Raw genomic sequence first — 26,978 nt, forward strand, 5'->3', positions numbered from 1 at the left:
GGGAGGGCTGGGAATACAGAGACTGGGGGGTGGGTGGGGGGGGGGTCGGGTGGTGATTACAGAGATTGAGTGGAGTTTGCAGAGATGGGCAGGGGTGGGGGTGACCAGAGGAGGTCACAGAGATGGGAGGAGTGTAGGGTTGGGGGGGGGTCGCAGAGACGGTGGGGGGGTCGCAGAGATGGGGAGTGGGGTCAGGGGCCGGAGGGATTACAGAGACACAAGACATGACCACACCCACCTTACAAACCCCATCTGCTCACAGCCCAGACGAGCCACATCGTTGTTCCGAGGTGAGGAGCAGACGAACCTCCAGACACCCCTCTCAGAGTCGTAGACAGTCAGACGTTCACTTCCGCTGACCTGCACTGGAGACACATCGGTAGACACACCATCTGAGTGTCTGACCTGCTACCCCATCACCCCCACAGCGTTCACCAACCTCCCCCTACCCCGTCACCTCCCACTGTTCACCGACCTCCCCCCCACCCCGTCACCCCCCACCGTTCACCGACCTCCCCCCACCCCGTCACCCCCACCGTTCACCGACCTCCCCCCATCCCGTCACCCCCACCGTTCACCGACCTCCCCCCACCCCGTCACCCCCCACCGTTCACCGACCTCCCCCCACCCCGTCACCCCCACCGTTCACCGACCTCCCCCCACCCCGTCACCCCCACCGTTCACCGACCTCCCCCTACCCCGTCACCCCCACCGTTCACCGACCTCCCCCCACCCCGTCACCCCCACCGTTCACCGACCTCCCCCCACCCCGTCACCCCCCACCGTTCACCCGACCTCCCCCACCCCGTCACCCCCCACCGTTCACCGACCTCCCCCCACCCCGTCACCCCCACCGTTCACCGACCTCCCCCCACCCCCGTCACCCCCACCGTTCACCGACCTCCCCCACCCCGTCACCCCCCCACCGTTCACCGACCTCCCCCCCACCCCGTCACCCCCACCGTTCACCGACCTCCCCCCACCCCGTCACCCCCCACCGTTCACCGACCTCCCCCCACCCCCGTCACCCCCACCGTTCACCGACCTCCCCCCCACCCCGTCACCCCCACCGTTCACAGACCTCCCCCCCACCCCGTCACCCCCACCGTTCACCGACCTCCCCCCACCCCGTCACCCCCCACCGTTCACCGACCTCCCCCCATCCCGTCACCCCCACCGTTCACCGACCTCCCCCACCCCGTCACCCCCACCGTTCACCGACCTCCCCCCACCCCGTCACCCCCCACCGTTCACCGACCTCCCCCCACCCCGTCACCCCCACCGTTCACCGACCTCCCCCCACCCCGTCACCCCCACCGTTCACCGACCTCCCCCCACCCCGTCACCCCTCCACCGTTCACCGACCTCCCCTACCCTGTCACCCACTGTTCACCGACCTCCCCCCACCCCGTCACCCCCCACCGTTCACCGACCTCCCCCCACCCCGTCACCCCCCACCGTTCACCGACCTCCCCCCACCCCGTCACCCCCACCGTTCACCGACCTCCCCCCACCCCGTCACCCCCACCGTTCACCGACCTCCCCCCACCCCGTCACCCCTCCACCGTTCACCGACCTCCCCCACCCCGTCACCCCCACCGTTCACCGACCTCCCCCCACCCCGTCACCCCCACCGTTCACCGACCTCCCCCTATCCCGTCACCCCCACCGTTCACCGACCTCCCCCACCCCGTCACCCCCCACCGTTCACCGACCTCCCCCCACCCCGTCACCCCCCACCGTTCACCGACCTCCCCCTACCCTGTCACCCCACTGTTCACCGACCTCCCCCCACCCCGTCACCCCTCCACCGTTCACCGACCTCCCCCTATCCCGTCACCCCCACCATTCACCGACCTCCCCCCACCCCCGTCACGGGACACGGAGACTGGGACTGTGCACGGTGCTCCCGGTGTGGGTCTGACCCAGGGACACGGAGACTGGAACTGTGCACGGTGCTCCCGGTGTGGGTCTGACCCAGGGATAGGGAGACTGGAACCGTGCACGGTGCTCCCGGTGTGGGTCTGACCCAGGGACACGGAGACTGGAACTGTGCACGGTGCTCCCGGTGTGGGTCTGACCCAGGGACACGGAGACTGGAACTGTGCACGGTGCTCCCGGTGTGGGTCTGACCCAGGGACACGGAGACTGGAACTGTGCACGGTGCTCCCGGTGTGGGTCTGACCCAGGGACACGGAGACTGGAACTGTGCACGGTGCTCCCGGTGTGGGTCTGACCCAGGGACACGGAGACTGGAACTGTGCACGGTGCTCCCGGTGTGGGTCTGACCCAGGGACACGGAGACTGGAACTGTGCACGCTGTTCCCGGTGTGGGTCTGACCCAGGGACACGGAGACTGGAACTGTGCACGGTGTTCCCGGTGTGGGTCTGACCCAGGGATACGGAGACTGGAACTGTGCACGGTGCTCCCGGTGTGGGTCTGACCCAGGGACACGGAGACTGGAACTGTGCACGGTGCTCCCGGTGTGGGTCTGACCCAGGGACACGGAGACTGGAACTGTGCACGGTGCTCCCGGTGTGGGTCTGACCCAGGGACACGGAGACTGGAACTGTGCACGGTGCTCCCGGTGTGGGTCTGACCCAGGGATAGGGAGACTGGAACCGTGCACGGTGCTCCCGGTGTGGGTCTGACCCAGGGACACGGAGACTGGAACTGTGCACGGTGCTCCCGGTGTGGGTCTGACCCAGGGACACGGAGACTGGAACTGTGCACGGTGCTCCCGGTGTGGGTCTGACCCAGGGACACGGAGACTGGAACTGTGCACGGTGCTCCCGGTGTGGGTCTGACCCAGGGACACGGAGACTGGAACTGTGCACGGTGCTCCCGGTGTGGGTCTGACCCAGGGACACGGAGACTGGAACTGTGCACGGTGCTCCCGGTGTGGGTCTGACCCAGGGACACGGAGACTGGAACTGTGCACGGTGTTCCCGGTGTGGGTCTGACCCAGGGACACGGAGACTGGAACTGTGCACGGTGTTCCCGGTGTGGGTCTGACCCAGGGATACGGAGACTGGAACTGTGCACGGTGCTCCCGGTGTGGGTCTGACCCAGGGACACGGAGACTGGAACTGTGCACGGTGCTCCCGGTGTGGGTCTGACCCAGGGACACGGAGACTGGAACTGTGCACGGTGCTCTAAACTTTGATACACATACCACCACTCATTTTGAGCAAACACCGACACTTACCATCATAAAGTCGGGAACTGGAATTGGAAGTCCGGACATAAAATACTGGAAAGAGACACGGAGATTTGATTATTTTGAATTCAGCTCACAATCACCTGTATGTTAACAGCAATTTTTTAAATGTTATAAAATACCATTGTGCCCACACCAAACAAACAGAGGAACTTTATGGCATATAGTTCAGGAAGGCTCCGCCTCAGCAGGGTTTGATCACGCTCACGTCTCTGCCTGAGAGTTAACGTGCAGGTTGAGTCGGTGGTGAGGAAGGCCAGTGCGATGTTAAGTGTTAATTTCAGAAGGACTAGAATACAAAAACAAGGATGTAAAGCTGAGGCTTTATGGTTCACAGGCGAGGACTCACCTGGAGCATCAGGAGCAGATATGGGCCTCTTATCGAAGAAGGGATATGCTGACCTTGGAGACGGTTCGAAGGAGGTTCAGGAAAATGATTCTGGGAATGCAAGGCTCATCATATGAGGAGCGTTTGATGGCTCTGGGCCTCGAGTCGCTGGAATTTAGAAGCATGAGGGGGGAAATCTCACTGAAACCTATCGAATGTTGAAGGGTCTAGATAGAACAGACATGGAGAGGGTGCTTCCAATAGCGGGGGATTCTAGGACGAGAGGACACAACTTCAGAAAAGGAGTTTTCTCTCCCATTTAGAACAGAGAAGGAATTTCTGTAGCCAGAGTGCTGGATGTCTGGAATTCATTGCCACAGACGTCTGTGGAGGCCAGGTCACTGAGTGAATTTAAAGCAGGGGTTGGTAGATACTTGATAAGTCGGGGCATGGAAGGTTAAGGGGAGAAGGCAGGAGAATGGGGTTGAGAAATGGATCAGCCATGATCAAATGGCAGAGCAGACTCGATGGGCTGAATGGCCTACTGTCCCACGGTCCTGCCCGCCTGTCCCTCAGCGGGACCCTGTTAAAAGGAATATGGAAAATGAAACAGGAACACTGTTAATGTTCACACATCAATCACCGCATGGACCAAGTACACCGTGTACTGCCCCACCCCAGGAATGACAATCAATGACGTGCTGGAGATTGACTGCAAGCCAACGGCAGATTCAATACTCCGTACTACAATAGAATACCTTGCATACAGATTCTCAACTAACACATTTGCATGTTTCTTTCAAATAACATCCCTTTTCTCAAGATGAAATGATATTCACATAAAATAATTTTAACTCTTTTTGAAAATTATTTGAACAATTATTTATAACCAAATTGAACAGATTTCAAACTTGTCACACACTCCCCTGAAAAAGAACGTGTCGCCCCTAATACCTTCCCCACGTGTTAGACCTGAATCTCTACTTTTCTCGTATGAAACACTCCTTTGGTTTCTCGTAAGCAAGTGGTAGTTGACTTGGGAACTGAGGCACAAGCAGCCATGAGATCATCGATGTTATATAATTACAAGGCAGGGCCTGGTATTGATGTGGCCTGCAGTCTGTGTGCTGTGTCATGCGGGGATCCCAACCCTATCGTAAGTAAAGCATTTTGGCGGTTGTGGTTCTCTCTGAGGAGCCGAGTTCTCTTGTCTTTGCTGTATCTGGTTGTCTGATTCATCAGTTGCAGGAAACAATACAGGGAGTACAGTTAGACGAGAAGCTTGACTGGACTGCCAACACAGATGCCTTGTGCAGGAAGGCAGAGTCGAATGTACTTCCTAAGAAGGTTGGCGTCATTCAATGTCTGTAGTGAGATGCTGAAGATGTTCTATAGGTCAGTTGTGGAGAGCGCCCTCTTCTTTGTGGTGGCGTGTTGGGGAGGAAGCATTAAGAAGAGGGACGCCTCACGTCTTAATAAGCTGGTAAGGAAGGCGGGCTCTGTCATGGGCAAAGTACTGGAGAGTTTAACATCGGTAGCTGAGAGAAGGGCGCTGAGTAGGCTACGGTCAATTATGGATAACTCTGAACATCCTCTACATAGCACCATCCAGAGACAGAGAAGCAGTTTCAGTGACAGGTTACTATCGATGCAATGCTCCTCAGACAGGATGAAGAGGTCAATACTCCCCAATGCCATTAGGCTTTACAATTCTACCGCCAGGACTTAAGAACTTTTTAAAAGCTATTATTAATGCTTTTTGAGACGGTGATTTAGATGCATATCATATTTTTTACTGAGTTAAGTATTGTATGTAATTAGTTTTGCTACAACAAGTGTATGGGACATTGGAAAAAAAGTTGAATTTCCCCATGGGGATGAATAAAGTATCTATCTATCTATCTATCTAGGAACTGCTACTGGTTCACATGCAGGAAAATCACTTGTGCCCCTCGGTTTGGACGAAGGCTCGGGTTCACAGGCGGGCAAGCTCAGCGACTGTTCCTTCTCAGGCGTTTGTGGCTGGAATCCTCAGCTCTCGTCAGCTGGTCGTGTCAGCTCTACTGGAAAACCGTTGCAGACCTTGCTGCTGTGAGGTTTGGGTCATTCGACGTGGTGGCGATATTCGTCCCCACTGCCGCTGGCCACTTCACTCACTTCCCTTTCTGTCGGTGGACGAGCCCGCGCTCCGTTCGGCGGACAGCCTCGCTTCGTTGTGGTTCGGCATCCAAAGGCAGGCGCTCGCGTGGCACGAGAAGATTGCGATGTAATACGCTGGATCTTCCCTTTCCTCGTTCACAGATCAGCACATCCTCCCCAACTTCCCGCACAACAATATGGGTGCAGACCTCCCAATAGTTTCCACGCTTTCCAGACGTCCGTGGGGCGTCAGATTCTTTACTGGGACACAATTCCCAGGCTGCAACTCTGTAAATCTCACTCTGCTGTCGTCATTTGTGCAAATTGTGTAAAATGGTCAATGACCGTCAGAATGTACTCGTATCCACCCTTGCCCTTGTCCCGATGAAGAAAGTCAACGGAGACACAAGTTCAAACAGCTGCGACGTCGTGATGCCCGAGTGCTGTCCTCGTTTCCCAACACGGCTTCTTTTGCTTGAGATGGGTACAGACTCTTAACACGTGGTGCTTAACGCCCCTCTGCACGCGAGGCCAGAAAAATCCCTCTTACCAGAGCTGTTGAGCAATGATCACCTCGGTGACCCCGTTTTATCACGTAGCTCCTTCAGGACTGTGCACTTGGAGTTCTCACCTCACGCCAGTTGTGTAGGTTGGGCAATTTTCCAATGAAGGATGCCACCCTCATCCAATACTGATTTATCCCACTCTCTCACAGAGCACCAGGCTCGCTCGCTTAACGCCTGCATTTGTTGAAAAGTGGGCTTCAAACCTGAGTGTACAAAGTCGGACCATTTTGATGTCACCGTCCTCTTCCTGTGCTTGCCGGATCTCTCCCCTGGACACTCGTGGAACCGACGTCTTCAGTAAGTTGACATTTTCTGCATATAACTATACAGAGACGGCCATGGACCGGGGGTACCTCTGCACTTTGCTGCACTTCAAAGACTTTGGCTCCCACTGAATCGGATGAGGTTTCTTTCCGTGCACTCACTCATAGTCGTTTCCATGGCTACTGGCATTCGGGACACTTTCCCGGGTGGTAATCCCTAAATTTCTCAGTATTTGCCCACTTCACGGCAAGGATGTCCAACTTCCCTCTGGTAGTTTTTCTTCTGCACGCGTCAATGTCCGTGAACCATAGGCCATGACTCTCAATTTGCCATCTTGCTTTTGATTCTAGGCTGCTCCCAACCCCTCATTGGAGGCGTCAATGTGGAGAACGAATGGCTGTGCTAGGCAGTCAATCAGCCTCTGTCCAAGCGATCAGTTTGTGAGAGGGCACACAGTTCCTCTTCTTGTTAGTGCTGCCCTTGCTGAGCTGATTTTTGTCATCTCTGCTTTTTAACAGGTCACAGTGGGGAGTCACGATTCAAGAGAAATCCTTAATGTACAGCTGATCGTAGCTGAATAGAGCCAGACTCGTGCTCAGCTCTCCCACTGCGTCAGTGCTGTTGCTGCCTTGGTGTCAGCAGGATCCATCTGATTTATCTCTGTCCTGCCCGGGTAGTGAACTCACACTCGCTGGGTAGTGAACTCACACTCGCTGGGTTTAAGTTTCACTCCATGTGCCTGCATTTGCTATGCCTCTGTTCTCACCACATCAACATGCTCATCGAGGGTCTGAGTGAACACGAGCGTGCCATCCAGGTGCGGTACACAGACCATCTCTTAATCCTTCGAGACACTCCTCCATGAAACATTGGTCGGCTGTGAGTGCCTTCCTGAGTCCAAAGGGGATCCAAGCCCCGGGGGGTTATGAAGGCCGTTAGTGGCTTGCTTTTCTTCATCGTAAATCCTTGGAGGTACGCTTTGCCCTGGTCATGAACCAAGCATTACCCCCCAAGCTGCCCATAATGTCCTGCACTGGGCGCCAGGGGAACAGAACTGGGCACTGGCCACGTTACTGCCGGCAACAGGTGGGCTTTGGAGTTGGTGTGTGAAGGCAGCATGCAGTGTGACCATGGGTGGTTATCTTGGATGTTTCTCCTTCAATTGCAGGACCCATAAGACCACAAGACATGGGAACAGAATTAAGCCATTTCGCCCATCTAGCCTGCTCCATAATTCGATCATGGCTGGTTCTTTTTGGCCCTCCCAAGCACCACTCCCTGGCCTTCTCCCTGTAACCTTTGATGCCATGGCCAAGCAAGAACTTATCAATCTCTGCCTTCAATACACCCAACGACCCGGCCTCCACAGCTGCCCGTGGCAACAAATTCCACAAATTCACCATGTGGAAATTTCTCCACATCTCTGTTTTAAATGGACGTCCCTCTATCCTGATGTTGTGCCCTCTTGTCCTAGACTCCCCCACCATGGGAAACATCCTTTCCACATCTACTCTGTCTAGGCCTTTCAACGTTCAAAAGGTTTCAGTGAGATCCCCCGTCATCCTTCTGAATTCCAGCAATTACAGTCCCAGAGCCATCGAATGTTCCTCGTATGATAACCCTTTCATCCCTGGAAGCATCCTTGTGAACCTCCTCTGGACCCTCTCCAATGCCAGCACATCTTTTCTAAGATAAGAAGCCCAAACCTATTCACAATACTCGAGGTGAGGCCTCACCAGTGCCTTATAAAGCCTCAGCATCGCATCCCTGCTCTTGTATTCCGGACCTTTTGAAATGAATGCTAACATGGCATTTGCCTTCCTCACCACCGACTCAACCTGCAAGTTATCCTTTACAGACACTGATGTTGTAAGATGCCGCAGTTTAGTGGCGTGACAGATGGTGAGGACCTTGCGTTGCCTCGGTTGTAGTGAGGACTAAGCCTGTTGCTGAAGTTCAGGGGAGGAGACGGCGGAGGGGGTGTAATGTGACAACTGTGCTCCGTTGGGGACTGGCCGCTCCCGTCGGTGCTGCCCTCCAGTGTTCAATCGGTGGAATGACAGGCTTGATAGCAGTGGTTGCACACTGACACGAACTGCACCACCAATTCGCAGGAGAACTCCTTCAGGGACTTTTTATACATTTTTTTTGTGTGACTATATAACTTTTTGCTTTCTATTTTGAATGTGCTGTGTATGGCTTGCACCTTGGCCTGAGAGGAACGCTGTTTTATTTGCTTGTATTTATGTACGGTTGAACGACAATTAAACCTGAATTTGAAATAGAGGATTGTGGGTCAGCATAGATGAAGTGGGCCGATGGGTGGCAACACACGATTTTTATATCATCAAATACTAGGTACAGTACTGAGACAGCATCCAGAGCAGCGACAGTCTTTATTTAAAGGATGTTTACTCCTTTCCTCGGGAGCAGTTCAGGGGATTCACAAGGACCACCTTTTTTTCTCCAAGGTGGCACTGATTTGTGGTCTCCATCAAGACTGTGGTTCAAACTTACTTCACAGGAACGGTTTTGGGAACAGAGGGGAGAGTTAGAGGTCAGGTTAGGGTTTCAGAGACAGTGACGTGGGGGGAGTTAGAGTCCGGGAACAGGGACGCACGGGAGTTAGAGTTTGTGGGCTGTGCTCTGTGTCTGCAGTCCAGCCTCCGCTCGAAGGCAATGCAGGCAGGAGGCATGAAGGCCAATCAGGAGTTCTGGGTCCTGTCATCAGCTGATCAGGGAGCCAATACTGAAGATCAGAGCCCAGACAGTGATCAGATGTTGAAAACCATTGGCTGGAGTCTGGAGGTCGGTGGGAGGGAAGGTGGAAAGGGCATCGTGGGCGTGTGACGTTGGTGCCGGAATGTGTGGTGACCCTCGCGGGCTGCCCCCGGCACATCCTTACGCTGGTGGCAAGCTCGATGTCACATTTCACTGCGTGCTTCAACGTGCACGGCAAGCAAACACGAATCTGACCAGGAGGGTCCACTCGAGGAGGAAGGCTGGGTCGTATGTGTGGAGTGTAGAGGAGGGACAGGGAGGCTGGGTGAACATGAGGGGACTCAGAGCGAGTGTGGAGAGGGTGTTACTCTTAAAGGGCGAATCTAGATCCGGGGATTCATTGTTTTAAAAAGTTAAGCTGTCACGACAGAGAAGTGGTGACGTATATTCTCACCCACATTTTGGACACAAAATCACGAGGGGCTGAGAGAGGGGTGACAGCTCTCAATCTTTTCCCTAGGAATGGAGAACTGAAAAACAAGAGGCTACATTTTAAGGAGAGAGGCAAGGGATTTAAAGGGCACGAGGACAGGTTTTTCACACAAGGACCAGAGGGTATTAAGCTTAAAGAGAGAGGGGAGAGATTTAATAGAGACCCGGGGGTCAACTTTGCACCCAGAGGGAAGTGATTGAGGCAGGCGTGTTAACAAAACCTCCAAGACATTTGGACAGGTACATGGATAGGAAAGGTTTAGAGGGTTATGGGCAAATGGGACTCTTGGTTAGCATAGACTATGTGGGCCAAAGGGCCTGTTTCTGGACTGTGTGTCCCTCGACAGGAGGGTAGAGTGGTTTTCCGTTGCATTTGAGGCAGTCATAGAATACAGCACGTAAACAGTCCCAGTCTACGCCCGCTCATCTTCTGTCTAGTCCCATTTATCTGCACCCAGACTATATCCCTCCATACCCCCCTCTTCCACACCTGTCCCAACTCCTCCCTCTTCCACACCTGCACTCAGTGAAGAGGTTCCCACTCAGATTCCCCTCAAGTGTTACACCTTTCACCCAAGCCTATAACCCCCAGTTCTCATCTCACCAAACCCACCCTTCTTTGGGAGGGCAGGTGGTATTGAGGGAGCAGAGAGCCTGCAGAACAGATTAGGAGAACGGGCAAAGCAGTGGCAGATGGAATACCGTGTATGGTCACACCCTTTGGTAGAAGAAACAAAGGCGTAGACTAGTTTCTAAATGGGCAGCAAATTCAGAAACCAGAGTACAAAGGGACTAGGGAGTCTTCATGCGGGTTGAGATGGTGGAAAGGAAGCCAAATGAAACGTAGCATTCATTTTCCGAAGACTAGAACATAAAAGCAGGGATGTAATGCTGAGGATTTAAGGCACTGGTCAGACCACAGTTGGAAAATTGCGAAGAGTTTAGGGCCCCTCATCTACGTAACGATGTTCTAGCATTGCGGACAGCTTCACAAGAATGATCCTGGGAGTTAATGGGTTAACACATGAGGAGCACGTGATGGCTCTGGGCCTGTACTCACCGGAGTTTAGCAGAATGGGGGTGGGGGGGGGATCTCACTGGAATCTATTGAATGTTGAAGGGTCAAGAGAGTGTAGATGCAGAGAAGTTGCCAAGTGAGAGAATCTATGTCCGGAGGGCACAGCCTCAGGTCAGAAGGACATCCCTTTAGAACGGAGATGAGGAGGAATTCCTTTAGCCAGAGGCTGGTGAATCTGTGGAATTCATTGCCACACACGGCTGTGGAGGCCAAGTCATTGGGTATATTCAAAGTGAGGTCGGTAAGTTCTCGATTAGTAAGAGTGTCAAAGGTTATACAGGCAGAAGAAAGAAAATGAAAGGGAAAATAAATTGAATGACAGAGCAGAGTCAATGGGCCGAATGGCCTAATTCTGCTCCTATATCTAATGGTCTTACCCTGTCTACAGCCCTAATACTGCATGGAAGTGAGACGTTACCCTGGTCAGATACACTATCGACTCCATAAGAGATGGGAGAGTTGGACCAATTGCCCCATTGATCTGCTCCACAACCTCATTCATGGAGAGGACAGGGCGAAGCGAAGGGGCATGTTTTCCCCCGGAGAGTGGGAGCTAGTACACAGACCCTGAGGGGGAGAGACCCTCATCACACCAACCCAGGTACAGGAGAAGGGTGAGCGTAGATGGGTCAGCAGGGATACGATGGGCCAAAGGGACGCCTTTTGAGGGACAGCCGAGATCTCGAGCCCCACGCTTGTAATCCTCCCGAGCTCCACTGTTACTCACCAACCACAAAACAAGTCACCGCGGCTGCCACAGCCAGGAGACAGACTATCGTCACAGCGATGACGATCGCCTTCTTGGCCGGATGGGAGGGGTCCTGCTGTTCCTTGGGTCCCGACTGGACTCCGTCTGGGGACAAGATAAAGGACTCCTGGTTAAACTGTTACCCCATTCCCTCCCCAACTCACAACTCAACATGCGACCCTTCCCAATTGCCCTCCCTCCACTCCCAAATCGGGCCGGGGGACCAACCAGCTTTAAGTTGGGGAAGTTAGTGGACTGCAGACATTCAAATCCAGACCCCTCCCCTAGGAAAGATCCACTGGATTAGCATTATGGACGTTCCAGACGGGGAGGCCTCCAGGAGCCCACCCTCTTCCTGCAACAGACAGACGCAGACGAGGCCGAGGACAATCCCTTCCATACCCCGATACGTCACGGCTCGGTACGGAAACTGCTCTGCCTGTGACCACAAGAAGCTGCAGTGCGTTGCAGACACCACAGAGATCAGCCTCCCCTCCAGGGACTCTGCAGAACAGCCAGCTAATCAGGTACACCGCCCTCCCCGGACCACCTCTCTTCTTCACCCTCCCATCGGGCAGAAAACACAAAAGCTCGAGAGCGCGTACCAGCGGGCTGGAGGAGAGTTCCACCCCACAGTTACAAGACAACTGAATGGCTCCCCGGTACGATAACATGGCCTCTTCACCTCACAATCTACCTCGCTGTGGCTCTGACACATTAATTCACCGGCACGGCACTCCCTCTGTAACTGCGACTCTTTATTCTGCATTCTGTTATTGTTCTTCCCCCTTGTACAACCTCAGTGTACTGTTACAATGAAATAATCTGTGTGGACAACATGGAGAAGTTTTCCCCTGTACCTGCGTACATATTACAATAGTAAACCAAGGCAAGTCACTGTGCCGAACACGATACCGAATTAGTCAAACCCCTTCTAGCTACGCATGGCCCACCTCTCTCCATTCAAACAGCCTCTTACAACACCTCCATTGTATCTGCCCCCACCCCCAGCACCCACCCACCACTCTCTATGTTTAAAACTTGCCCTGCACACCTCCTTCAAACTTTCCCCCTCTCACCTTAAACCCGTGCCCCTGGGGAGAAAGGCACCCACCGACTATTCTGTCTGTGACTCTCGGCATCGTACAGACTGGGAGGTGAGAGGCGGAAGAGGAAAGGGGCTGAAGGAGGAGTCGGATAGGAGAGGACAGCAGATCACGGGGGAAAGGGAAGGAGGGGGGCAACCAGAGGGAGGAGAGAGGCAGATGAGGAGGAAGTTACCTGGGTTTCAGCACCTAAGTTACAGAGAAAGGTTGAACAAGTTAGGTCTTTATTCTTTGGAGTGTAGAAGGTTGAGGGGGGACGATAGAGGTATTTAAAATTATGAGGGGGATAGATAGAGTTGATGTGCATAGGCTTTTTCCATTGAGAGTAGGGGAGATTCAAACAAGAGGACATGAGTTGAGAGTTAGGGGGCAAAAGTTTAAGGGTAACACGAGGGGGAACTTCTTTACTCACAGAGTGGTTGCTGTGTGGAACGAGCTTCCAGTAGAAGTGGTAGAGGCAGGTTCGATTTTGTCATTTAAAAAAAAATTGGACAGGTATATGGACAGGAAAGGAATGGAGGGTTATGGGCTGAGTGCGGGTCAGTGGGACTAGGTGAGAGTAAGCGTTCGGCACGGACTGGAAGGGCCGAGATGGCCTGTTTCCGTGCTGTAGTTGTTACATGGTTATAAGGGGCAAGAGGGGAATGGAAAGGGAGAGGGAATTTCAGGCGACCCAGATGGAATACAATGTGTTGCTCCTCCAGCGTGTCTGGTGTCACTGTGGGAGAGACGGCCATCAACAGGCTGGGAATGGGAAGCCGATTGAACTGGGTGGTCAGTGGGAAATCCCGTCTTTTGCAGCAGACGGAGTGAAATGTACTTGATAAAGCTGACCACCCCCCCCCCCCCGCCAGGTCTCACCGATGTGGGGGTGGGCGCAGGAACCAGATGGCCAACAGGCTCACAGGTGAAGGGTCACCTCACTGTTTGGGGCTCTGAATGGTGGTGAGGGAGGAGGAGTAAGGGCACTTGTTCCACTTCCAGGGATAAGTGCCAGGAGGGAGATCGGTACGGAGGGATGAGTGGACTAGGGAGTCGTGTGGAATCCGGGGGGAGGGGTGAGGAGAGAGGGGAAGGAGGGAGATCGGTACGGAGGGATGGGTGGACTCGGGAGTCGTGTGGAATCCGGGGGAGGGGTGAGGAGAGAGGGGAAGGAGGGAGATCGGTACGGAGGGATGGGTGGACTCGGGAGTCGTGTGGAATCCGGGGGAGGGGTGAGGAGAGAGGGGAAGGAGGGAGATCGGTACGGAGGGATGGGTGGACTCGGGAGTCGTGCGGAATCCGGGGGGAGGGGTGAGGAGAGAGGGGAAGGAGGGAGATCGGTACGGAGGGATGGGTGGACTCGGGAGTCGTGCGGAATCCGGGGGAGGGGTGAGGAGAGAGGGGAAGGAGGGAGATCGGTACGGAGGGATGGGTGGACTCGGGAGTCGTGCGGAATCCGGGGGAGGGGTGAGGAGAGAGGGGAAGGAGGGAGATCGGTACGGAGGGATGAGTGGACTAGGGAGTCGTGTGGAATCCGGGGGAGGGGTGAGGAGAGAGGGGAAGGAGGGAGATCGGTACGGAGGGATGAGTGGACTCAGGAGTCATGCGGAATCCGGGGGGAGGGGTGAGGAGAGAGGGGAAGGAGGGAGATCGGTACGGAGGGATGAGTGGACTCAGGAGTCGTGTGGAATCCGGGGGAGGGGTGAGGAGAGAGGGGAAGGAGGGAGATCGGTACGGAGGGATGAGTGGACTCAGGAGTCATGCGGAATCCAGGGGGAGGGGTGAGGAGAGAGGGGAAGGAGGGAGATCGGTACGGAGGGATGAGTGGACTCAGGAGTCGTGTGGAATCCGGGGGAGGGGTGAGGAGAGAGGGGAAGGAGGGAGATCGGTACGGAGGGATGAGTGGACTAGGGAGTCGTGCGGAATCCGGGGGGAGGGGAAGCAGGAGTGAACAATGTGGTATGATTTTGTTAGAGACGATGAAAGTTAGAGAGAATAATGTCCTGGATATTCTGTACCAGCTTTGTACTCCACTAACCTTGGAAATAAAGACTGTGACAATCCACCATGTCTCCGCGCCTCATGGTCTCATCAAAATTCAAAGCAAATTTATCATCGAAGTACATACACGTCACCTTATACAACCCAGAGATTCATTTTCTTGTAGGCATACTAAATAAAACCTTAGTAACGGTAACAGAATGAATGAAAGACCGCACCAACTTGTGCAGAAAATAAACTGCAAACACAAAAAGAAATAATGAGCAATAAATATTGGGAACATGAGATAAAGAGTCTTGGAAAGCGAGTCCAACGGTTGTGTGTATGTTTCAATGATGGAGCGAGTTTGGTTCAGGACCTGATGGTTGAGTGATGGTAACTGCTCCCGAACCTGGTGGTGTGGGTCCTGGGGCTCCCGTACCTCCTTCCTGACGGCAGCAGTGAGAGGAGAGCGTGGCCTGGGTGGTGGGGGGTCCTGGGGCTCCCGTGCCTCCTTCCTGACGGCAGCAGTGAGAGGAGAGCGTGGCCTGGGTGGTGGGGGTCCTGAGGCTCCCGTACCTCCTTCCTGACGGCAGCAGTGAGAGGAGAGCGTGGCCTGGGCGGTGGGGGGTCCTGAGGCTCCCGTATCTCCTTCCTGACGGCAGCAGTGAGAGGAGAGCGTGGCCTGGGTGGTGGGGGTCCTGAGGCTCCCGTACCTCCTTCCTGACGGCAGCAGTGAGAGGAGAGCGTGGCCTGGGCGGTGGGGGTCCTGAGGCTCCCGTATCTCCTTCCTGACGGCAGCAGTGAGAGGAGAGCGTGGCCTGGGCGGTGGGGGTCCTGAGGCTCCCGTGCCTCCTTCCTGACGGCAGCAGTGAGAGGAGAGCGTGGCCTGGGTGGTGGGGGTCCTGGGACTCCCGTGCCTCCTTCCTGACGGCAGCAGTGAGAGGAGAGCGTGGCCTGGGTGGTGGGGGTCCTGAGGCTCCCGTATCTCCTTCCTGACGGCAGCAGTGAGAGGAGAGCGTGGCCTGGGCGGTGGGGGTCCTGAGGCTCCCGTGCCTCCTTCCTGACAGCAGCAGTGAGAGGAGAGCGTGGCCTGGGTGGTGTGGGTCCTGGGGCTCCCGTATCTCCTTCCTGACGGCAGCAGTGAGAGGAGAGCGTGGCCTGGGTGGTGTGGGTCCTGGGGCTCCCGTGCCTCCTTCCTGACGGCAGCAGTGAGAGGAGAGCGTGGCCTGGGCGGTGTGGGTCCTGGGGCTCCCGTATCTCCTTCCTGACGGCAGCAGTGAGAGGAGAGCGTGGCCTGGGTGGTGTGGGTCCTGGGGCTCCCGTATCTCCTTCCTGACGGCAGCAGTGAGAGGAGAGCGTGGCCTGGGTGGTGGGGGTCCTGGGACTCCCGTGCCTCCTTCCTGACGGCAGCAGTGAGAGGAGAGCGTGGCCTGGGTGGTGGGGGTCCTGGGACTCCCGTGCCTCCTTCCTGACGGCAGCAGTGAGAGGAGAGCGTGGCCTGGGCGGTGGGGCTCCCTGATCGTGGATGCTGCTTTCCTGCGACAACGTTTTGTGTAGCTGTGCTCAGTGGTGAGGTGGGCTGGGCCAAATCTGCTGGCTTTTGTGGGATTTTCTGCCCAAGGGCATTAGTGTGCCCATAAAAGCCCGTTAACTGCACCCTCCGTAGAAGTTTGTCAAAGTTTTAGATGACACACTGAAACTCCAAAGGAAGGAGAGGCACTGCCGTGCTTTCTTTGTAATCGCACCTGTGTATGTGACCCAGGACCGGTCCTCCAAAACGATAACGCTGAGGAATTTAAAGTTGCTGACCCCCTCCATCTCTGATCTTCGGATGGGGACTGGCTCGCAGACCTCTGGTTTCCTCCATCAACTCCTCGGCCCTGCTGACATTGAGTGAGGTTGTAATGACACCACTCGGCCAGATTTTCAATCTCTCTCCCGTACGCTGACCCGTCACCACTTTTGATTCGGCCAACAACAGCAATGTTGCCAGGAGAGTTAAGTGTGGCATTGGAGCTCTGCCGACCCTCACGGTCATGAGTGGGAAGCGGGGGCAACGCACACCGCCTTGTGGTGCACCTGGGCGGATGGAGTTTGTGGAGATGCGGTTGCTAAACCGAACCGACTGGGGTCTGCAAGCGGGGAAATCGAGATTCCAATTACGCAAGGCAGTATTCAGGCCAAGGTTACAGAGCAGACCTGATGGGCCGAATGGCCTAATTCTGCTCCTGTATCTCATGGTCTTGGTTTATTGATTAGTTTGGAGGGGGTGGTGGTATTAAACGCTGAGCTGTAGTCAATAAAGAGCATCCGGATATCTACGTCTTTGCGCTCCAGATGAAGACGCAGTGAGATGGCATCCGCTGTGGACCTGTTGCTTTGCGGGGCAAGTTGGAGTGAGCCAGGATGTTTCGCTGGTAGGAGTTGATGTGTTTCATTACCAACCTCCCAAAACACGTCACCACTGTGAACGCAAGTGCTACTGGACCATAGTCGTTGAGGCTATCAGACTCTATCAGGTGTCCCTTTGCTCCAGGGAAAACAGTCCCAGCCTCCCTACGATTCCAAGCCCTCCGGTCTTGGTAACCTCCTCATGAATCTCTCCTCCACCCTCTCCAGCTTGATGACGTCCTTTCCGTAGCTGGCCGACCAGAACTGCACACAGTACTCCAAGTGCGGGCTCACCATTGTCTTGTACAGCTGTAAGCTGATGTCCCAACCCCTGCACTCCGTGCCCCGACTGATGAAGGCCAGCATGCTAAACACCTTCTTCACAGCCCTGACTATCTGTGTCCACTTTCAGGGAACCATGAACCTGTACTCCAAGACCCCTCTGTTCTACATCACTCCGCAGGACCCCGTCGTTCACTGTGTACATCCTGACCTGGTTTAACTTCCTAGTGACATCCTCATAAACCTTTCTTGCCCCTCTGACCTTAAGGACAGGGTGGGGGTTTCTGGAAGCCCCTCGCACCTGTGTGCTTGAGGAAGACGGATCGACAGGGGGTACATAAATCATTTACCCCTTTGTGCTCCCTACCCTGCTCAACCTCAGCACCACTCCGTCGCCCGCTCCCCACTAAGGTTAACTCTTGATCCTGTCTGTCCAGAACTGCTCATCCTTCGTTCTGAGGCCACACCCCCCCCCCACCCCAAAGAAACACCCTCCCCACTTCAAGTCCAGGAAGAACTTGGCATGGTTCAAGGTTTATGAGGATGTTACTGTGAAGTTAAACCAGGAAAGGGTCTTTCCAGTGTACGGTCCTGGGGAGTGCTGGAGAGGGACCTCAGAGTACAGGAACGTGGTTCTCTGAAAGAGGGATCATAGGTAGACGGGGCACGTGAAGAAAGCATTTGCCAGTATGGCCTTCATCAGTCAGGGCTGGGAGTACAGGAGCTGGAACATCATATTCCACCCTCTTGTCACAGGGCTCCATGTGGTTAGCACAAAGGTGATGGGCAGAATGGCCTCTCCCCCTGTTAGGGAGACACCACCCCCCCCCCCCCCAAAGTTCAAAATGGACAAAACGTTTTGCTTTACACACAGGACCCCCCCCCCCCCCAGTTCTAGATTCTACCCCAGTGGAATTCAGTCCAGAGACCCCTTCCACCCACCCCCACTGGTCCCCTGAACCCCTCAGGCACAAGCCCCACCATCCCACACAGGTCAGAAGACCCCAGAGGGTTCCTCTCTTCACGGAGCTGCCGAGTATCTCCAGCAACTCCCGGTTTTATTTCGGATTTATCAGTGTCACTTCCCCTACCCCAAAGCTGATAAAGCAATGCTCCCCATCCGGCGCTCCCTCTCCCACACCTTCCCAGCACATTAACAACTTCTGTTTAAGGAGATCAGTGCTGTGGCACACAGTGTGAAATCAGGCCCTTCGGCCCATCATGTCTGTGCCAGCCAAGGCGCCTACATGAGCTAATTACATCTCCTCTAAACCTTTCCTATCCACGTACCTGTCAAAGTGGTTTTTAAACTTTGACGCTGTGTCTGCCTCAACCATAGCTTGTTCCATAAACCATCACCCTCTGGGTGAAAAAAAAATTGCCCCTTTAAATCTCTCCCCTTCAACCTCATTAAGGCCCTCTCCCCTTATTGTCCATTTGCACTGCACTTTCTCTACAACTGTAGCACATTATCTGCGTTCCCTTGTCCCATTTCAATGCTAAATTGTAAACAAATGATTAGTATAGATGTATGTAATTCAGTTTCTCACTGTACATACAGTACAACGATAATTTACCTAAACACTGCCATTTTAGACTCCCCTACCCTGGGGACAAGACTATCTACCCCTCGTAGTTTTATAAACCTCTGGAAGGTCACCCCTTGGCCCCCTTCACTCGAGGGAAAGTCCCAGCCTGTCCAGTCCCTCCTTGGAGCTGGTCAATGATGCACCCCAGGAAGCGTGCTACCCAGATACATCACAGCCTGGCACGGCAACCGCTCGGCCCGTGACCCCGAGACACCGCGGAGAGGTGTGGGCACAGCTCGGCACATCACGGAAACCGGCCTCCCCTCCAAGGCGTCGACAGTGCTTCTCCCTATGGATGCTGCCTGGCCTGCTGCGTTCCACCAGCATTTTGTGTGTGTTGTTTGTATTTCCAGCATCTGCAGATTTCCTCGTGTTTGCTTTTTAAATCCCCTCCACGGACTCTGTCTACATCTCTCACTGTCTCAGTAAAGCCACCAGCATAATCAAAGACCCACCCACCCTGCCTGAACATTCTCTCTTCTCTGTACAAAGTCTGTATACCTGTCCTCCCAGCATGACTATCCACCCTAGTCCCATGATAAATTGGACTCTCGGCCTCACAATCTATTCCTTTTGATCTTATTGTCCACCTGCCCTGCACTCTCACTGTTATTGTTTCATACTGCACTTATATAGACAATAGGGGCAGAAGTAGACCATTCGGCCCTTCGAGCCTGCACCGCCATTTTGAGATCATGGCTGATCATCTACTATCAATACCCGGTTCCTGCCTTGTCCCCATATCCCTTGATTCCCCTATCCATAAGATACCTATCTAGCTCCTTCTTGAAAGCATCCAGAGAACTGGCCTCCACTACCTTCCGAGGCAGTGCATTCCAGACCCCCACAACTCTCTGGGAGAAGAAGTTTTTCCTTAACTCTGTCCTAAATGACCTACCCCTTATTCTCAAACCATGCCCTCTGGTACTGGACTCTCCCAGCATCTGGAACATATTTCCTGCCTCTATCTTGTCCAATCCCTTAATAATCTTATATGTTGCAATCAGATCCCCTCTCAATCTCCTTAATTCCAGCGTGTACAAGCCCAGTCTCTCTAACCTCTCTGCGTAAGACAGTCCAGACATCCCAGGAATTAACCTCGTGAATCTACGCTGCACTTCCTCTACAGCCAGGATGTCCTTCCTTAACCCTGGAGACCAAAACTGTACACAATACTCCAGGTGTGGTCTCACCAGGGCTCTGTACAAATGCAAGAGGATTTCCTTGCTCTTGTACTCAATTCCCTTCGTAATAAAGGCCAACATTCCATTAGCCTTCGTCACTGCCTGCTGCACTTGCTCATTCACCTTCAGTGACTGATGAACAAGGACTCCGAGATCTCTTTGTATTTCTCCCTTACCTAACTCTACACCGTTCAGATAACAATCTGCCTTCCTGTTCTTACTCCCAAAGTGGATAACCTCACACTTATTCACATTAAACGCCATCTGCCAAGTATCTGCCCACTCACCCAGCCTATCCAAGTCACCCTGAATTCTCCTAACATCCTCATCACATGTCACACTGCCACCCAGCTTAGTAACACTGAGGAATGGAATTATCTACATAACTGGTGTGTGAACCAATCCTTGCTACTGTACCTTGTTACATGTGACAATAAAAACCATCTTCATTAGTATTAGACCCCCCCCCCCGCCAGAGAAAGAGTCTGAATATCCACCAATGTTCATGAGGTTAAAAGCCCCTATAAGGTCACCCCTCAGCCCCCTTCGCTCCAGTGGAAAGAAGTGGCAAGGCCGTCCAGCCTCTCCTGCCCCGGTAGCGCCCCGGAACAGTCAACGAGCGTTGCCGCCATTGGCTGAACTGGCCCCTGTCCAGGAAACCAGTTTCTCTCTCCCTCACACACACACACACACCTGAGTCTCAGTCCGCACAGATGACGACGCAGGTATTTGTTACACAATCAGAGGGTCCTCGAACAAAGGAAGTCCTTCTTACGGAAAAATTCCTGGAGGTCTGCCTATTCTCAATTAACACACCCGATTTCGTAAAATCCCCTTTCACAGATATCCGAGTGGGTTTAAACGGGCAAGTTTTGCCCACGCTATCTTCAGATTTTTTTTTAAAAAAAGGTACATCTACTTTTTAAAAAGTTTTTTCAAAAAAACGTCATTAAAAACTTACTTTCCAAACTTGGCATTGCTTCGTTAACTTAACAGTGAGCTGGTCTGATCTGCAAAAGAGACGGAAATGGTCAAGAATTCTGCTTTGGCGAAAGAGAAGGTTAAAGTAAATCATTAGCCCCTCTAACAGGGCGTTTTACAATGAACAACAACAACAGCATTTTTTTAGAACTCCAGCGAGGTTTCGGTCACAGAAAACAGAGAGAGAGAGAGATACTCTACCTTAACTCCAGGTCAGCTCAAAACTTTTCCCCTCAAACTTCTTAGCTGAGCTAGCAAACTTCTTTCAAAAATATCTAAGTTGCTCTGAGACGAATGCCGAGAGAAAGTTCACCTGAATTTACCCAGCGAGTTCACATCGCAACCCTCCATCAGTTACCTGCCACGCACAGAGCCGCACTGGAGAGTCCAGCGACCAACCACAAGTCAAGCTCGAACTCCTCACCGCACGCAAGGCCGCTCTTAAAGAAGCCACGCACCCTGGTTTCTTGCGGGTCTCCTCTCGCCGGAAGTTACAGTGTTCAAACTGTGAAGGCGAAGGACGTTTTTGAAGTTTTGATTTAATAGAGCCTAGAACATGGTGTGGTGGCATCAGCACCCAACTTCCAGGTAATGGCCCTAAGTTCAAACCCAGCCAGGGATCTGCCTGGAAGAACGGAGCATGAGGTCAGGAAGGACTTGACTAAATGACTAAAAGAACGTCAACACAACTTTCTCCCCACCCAACTCTCCATGCTAGGACATAGCACTGTTGTGCTGGCATTTTAACCTATTCCAGAAATTCAAGGTCAATTTATTATCAAAGCATATGTCACCACATTAATTTTCTTGTGGGCATTCACAGTAGACATTACAAAATACAACAGAACCAGTAAAGGCCTTGTCACAGGAAGCTGGTGGGTGAAGGGTCGTCATCTGGTGGTGTGGGACCCAAGGCTTCCTGGTGGTAGCAATGAGAAGACAGCATGGTCTAAATGGTGGGCCTCCTCAACGATGGCTGCTGCTTTCCTGTAAGAGCGCCCTTTCTAGGTGTGTTGGTTAAAAAAAAGGCAATTAGTAAGAGGTGACACAGGGTTGAATCATTGTGGCTAGAGCTAAGGAGCTGCAAGGGTAAACAGACCCTGATGGGAGTTGTATACAGACCCCCAAGCAGTAGTATGGATGTGGCCTACAAATTACAACAGGAGGCCAAAGGGGCAATGTTGCAATGGTCGTGGGGGACTTCAATATGCAGGTAGATTGGGAAAATCAGGTTGATACTGGATCCTAGGACGGGGAATTACTGGAGTCCCTAGGAGATGGCTTTTTAGAGCAGCTCATGGTTGGACCCACCAGAGGATCAGCTATTCTGGATTGGGTGAACCAGAGTTGATTAGAGAGCTTAAGGGAAAAGAACCCCAAGGGGCAAGTGATCATAATATGCTCAAATTCCCCCTGAGATTTGAGGAGGAGAAACTGAAGCCAGATGTGTCGGTATTGAAGTGGAGGAGAGGGAATTACAGAGACACGAGAGCGGAGCTGGCCAGAATTGATTGGAGGAGAACATTGGCAGGGATGGCAGCAGAGCAGAAACGGGTGGGATTTACAGAAACACAGGATTTATACATCCCAAAAGGAAAGAAGTATCCTACAGACAAGATGACACAACCGCGGCTAACAAGAGAAGTCAAACACAACATAAAAGCCAAAGAGAGGGCATACAATAGAACGAAAATTAGTGGAAAGTTGGAGGGTTGGGAAGCTCTTAAACACCAACAGAGGGCAACTAAAAAAGTCATTAAGAAGGTAAAGATGGAATACAAAAGTAAGCTAGACAATAGCACACCAAAAGTTTCTTCAGGTACATTAAGTGTAAAAGAGGTGAGTGGATATCGGACTGCGGAAAACGATGCTGGAGAGGGAGTAATGGGGGACAATGAAATGGCGGATGAACTGAATACGTATTTTGCATCAGTCTTCACTGTGGAAGACACCAGCAGTATGGTGGAAGTTCCAGGTGTCGGGGGCATGAAGTGTGTGAAGCTACCATAACTAGAGAGAAGTTTCTTGGGAAACTGAAAGGTCTGAAGGTAGATAAGTCACAAGGATCGGATGGTGTACACCCCAGGGTTCTGATAGAGATGACTAAAGAGATCATTGGGGCATTAATAATGATCTTTGAAGAATCATTCGATTCTGAAATGGTTCCAGAGGTCTGGAAAATTGCAAATGTCACTCCAGTGATTTGAGGAAGTAGAGAGGCTACAGAAGGGCTTGGAGAGATTGGGAGAACAGGCAAAGAAATGGCAGATGGAATACAGTGTCAGGAAGTGTATGGTCATGCACTTTGTTAGATGAAATGAAAGGGTTGACTATTTTGTAAATGGAGAGAAAATACAAAAAACTGAGGTGCAAGGGGACTTGGGAGTCCTCATGCAGGATTCCCTAAAGGGTAATTTGCAGGTTTAATCTGTGGTGAGAAAGGCAAATGCATTTATTTCAAGAGGACTAGAATACAAAAGCAAGGACGTAATGTTGAGACTATGAAGCACTGGTGAGGTCTCACTTGGAAAATTGTGAGCAGTTTTGGGCCCGTTATTTTCGAAAGCATGGAGAGGGTCATGAAAATGATTCCAGGATGGAATGGCTTGTCATACAAAGAGCGTCTGATGACTTTGAGCCTGCATTCGCTGGCATTCAGAAGAACTGAAACCTGTCGAATGGTGAAAGGCTTTTATAGAGCGGATGTGAAGAGGATGTTTCCTACGGTGGGAGAGTCTAAGACCAGAGGACACAGTCTCAGAATAGAGTGGCGTCCTTTTAGAAGGGAGATGAGGAGGAATTTCTTTAGTGGTGAATCTGTGGAATTCTAACCCACAGGCAGCTGTGGAGGTCTTTAGTTAAGTCAGAGATCGATAGATTCTTGGCTGGTCAGGGCATGAAGGGATATGGGGAGAAGGGTGGAGAGGAAAATTGGATCAGCCATGATGAAATGGCGGAGCAGACGTGATGGGCCAGATGGCCCAATTCTGCTCCTACATCTTATAGTCTTAAGCGCTCAATAGCAGGGTGGGCTTTACCTGTGATGGACTGGGCTTTATCCATTACTTTTTGTAGGCTCTTCCTTCCAAGGGCATACCAGTCGTAAATCAATCTTACTTCCAGTAAGATGGCGGGATGTGTGAACGCAGCACCTTTTCGGCAGCCAAACGAAGGTGCTTCTGTCATTGTCAAATGTGTTTTTTGACAATCCATAGACAATCCTTCTCGGTTACTACAGGGCTGCTCCATCAGTGAGCTGCTCGTTGATGGGAGTGGCTGGAAGGGGTCGGCCGAGGTATCAGAGGAGCCGGTCAGGATGTTGGGAAAGGAGCCCATTGGGATGTCGGAGGAGCCAGTTTGGATTCAGAGGAGCTGGCCTGGCTGCAGACCGTGTTGCTGCCCGCTACTTGGCACTGGTGCGGTGTAACCTTGGCAGATCATCTTGGACGTTTCAATTGGGATTGCAAGACTCTGTTGGGCACTGATAATGCAAGTTAGCTTCGTCTGGTGGTGGGACTGTCGACATGGGAGCTGCGTAGCCTCGGTTGTAGCGGGAACTAGGCCTCAAGCTCCGGGCTGTTGTACACCAGGTGGGTAACACGGCAGTGCTATAGCGTGCTGAGCTCAGCCAGGGCCAGGCCTCACCCGCTGGTGCTGCTCTCCCATGTTCGGGCAGTGGAATGACAGGCCGGAGTGCGTGCATCTGCACACTGCCAGAACCCTGTCCCATTGGTTGCCGGACATTATGGCTCAGGGTCTGGGACTATACATCTTTCTTTTACAAGTGAATATGCTTCTTTGCTCGATATTTTGAATTACGTTACTCACTATTTTTGAATGTTTGTTTGCTGTTTTGAACACTGTCCTGACACTCCTCTTTCATGCTGTATCTCTCAAAAAATAAAAATGACTAAATAAATAAATACAAGCTGGGACATCATGTGCATTAGAAAAACAATATTCCCAAGGAAAAAACATCGACTAAACTGCATCTAAACTAGAACAAACACAAATGGAACAAAAACAAACCCAAAATCCATTGTAATGCAAGGAGATCACAGTGTTGCTTTACTGAGCTACTGATTAGGGTTGTGTTGGTTGGTTCAGGAACAGAATGGTTGAAGGGAGGGAGCTGTTCCTGAACCTGGTGGGGTGGGACTTCAGGCTCCTGTTCCTCCTGCCCGATGGGAGATGTGAGAAGATGGCGTGGCCCGGATGGTGGGGATCTCTGATGGTGGACATTGCTCCTGTAGATACCACCGATGGTGGGGAGGGATGTATTGGTTGAGTCCACTACTCTCTGCAGCTTCTGACGTTCCTGCACAATCTAACTGCCGTATCAGACCGTGACGCAGACTGCCGTTGTCACACACATCGGGGTACAATGAGATCTCTTGCTCGGATGAAGTCACGGCCATCCGTGTACACAATGACAATAAACACAGAGAGGAGCGCAAAAGGCCACTTGCTTGAGATCCATAATCCCTCCACTCCCCGTACACTCACGTCCCTCTCTAAGAGCCTGTAGGTGACGGGTGGATGGAGGAGGGGCAAAAGGTGAGAGGTAGATGGGGGTGGGGGAGGGTGGCATTCAGAGACAAGGTGATAGGTGGACACACAAGGGACAACAGTTGCAGGAACCTCAAGCCACAGAGCAGCTGCGGAAGGAAGTTGACGGGTCAAGCAGCATCTCTGGAGGGAGATGGACAGTTGACATTTCAAGAGACAGCTGGAATAAAATCTGCCCTTTTCACACTTTCCTTAATGGCTCCTATTATCAGTTTGCACTACAACGGACTGCCTCAACTAGGTAACGTCCACCATCTGGGCCACGCCATCATCTCACAGATCCCATCGGGCAGGAGGTACAGGAGCCTGAAGTCCCACATCACCAGGTGCAGGAACAGCTCCCTCCCTTCAACCATTCAGTAGAAAAGTTCAACGTTCAAAGTAAACTGACTATCAAAATGTGTCTACGCCTGCACGTATGACCCGGAGGTTCATTTTCTTGCAGGCATTCACAGCAGAACAAAGAAACACAGCGGAGTCAATGACAAACCACACACACAAAGACTGGCGGACAGCCAAGGGGCAAAAAGGACAAACCGCAAGTACAAAAATAATAAACAAATAAGCAATTAATTAATCAATACTGAGAACATGAGCCACAGGGGCCCTTGAAGTGAACCAGTCCAGTATCGAGGAGAACCAGTGAGGCGACGTGGTCTTGAACGGGACGGTTCTTGAACCAATCCTAATCGCTGCTCAGCATCGCGACAGCAGGACCACGTTTGCATATGAACGACTTTCTAATTGTGCTCTTCCTTGCAAATTTGTACATAGGTTGCACTTAAGTTCCTCTTGTGGATGTCGTGTCTCCGCTGCTGTGAGCCTGGGACGCTGCAGCAAGTGGGATTTCCATTGTACACACAGGGGATCCGAATCAGATTCAATACCACTGGCATAAATGAGCCGAGAAATAAATCGGGTCGTCTTCGCAGCAGCAGTACATTGTAATGCACATCAATCGAGAAAGGGAGCAGAATCACAGTAAGTATACACCTGTAAATGGAATGGTTAAATTAAGCTGTGCAAAATAAAAATTAAAAAGTAGTGAGGAAGTATTCGTGGGGTGGCAGAGGGGAAGCAGCTGTCCCTGAATCATGGAGTGTGTCCCTTCCGGCTCCTGTACCTCCTTCCTCATGAGTACAGGGCATGTCCTGGGTGGTGGGGGTCCTCAATGAGGGGTGCTGCCTTTCCGAGGCGTCACTCCTGGAGGATGTCCTCCATACTACGGAGGCTTGTGCCCGCAAGGGAGCTGATTGTTCACAGCTCTCTGCCGCTCAGTTCGATCATATGCAGTAGCCCCTACTCCACCCCGTACCGGACAGTGATGCAGCCAGTTAGAATGCTCTCCACAGTG

At 52.7% G+C, this 26,978-nt stretch overlaps 1 protein-coding gene across 1 annotated transcript in view; it reads right to left on the reverse strand.

Annotated features, from left to right (window-relative positions):
* Window positions 1–207: 207 nt before the first annotated feature.
* The window catches only part of LOC140727473 (serine protease hepsin-like), a 116,670-nt gene continuing 89,899 nt past the window's right edge, over window positions 208–26,978 (reverse strand). The window contains exons 2-5 of the mRNA XM_073044825.1: window positions 21,036–21,084; window positions 11,537–11,662; window positions 3,210–3,254; window positions 208–365 (exon numbers count right to left, since the gene is read on the reverse strand). Of these exons, the coding sequence (XP_072900926.1) occupies window positions 208–365; window positions 3,210–3,254; window positions 11,537–11,662; window positions 21,036–21,051 (345 nt within the window). The 5' untranslated portion in view covers window positions 21,052–21,084. The remainder of the gene's footprint in view (window positions 366–3,209; window positions 3,255–11,536; window positions 11,663–21,035; window positions 21,085–26,978) is intronic.

Source organism: Hemitrygon akajei, chromosome 1 (assembly GCF_048418815.1).
Source record: "Hemitrygon akajei chromosome 1, sHemAka1.3, whole genome shotgun sequence".
NCBI lineage: Eukaryota > Metazoa > Chordata > Chondrichthyes > Myliobatiformes > Dasyatidae > Hemitrygon > Hemitrygon akajei.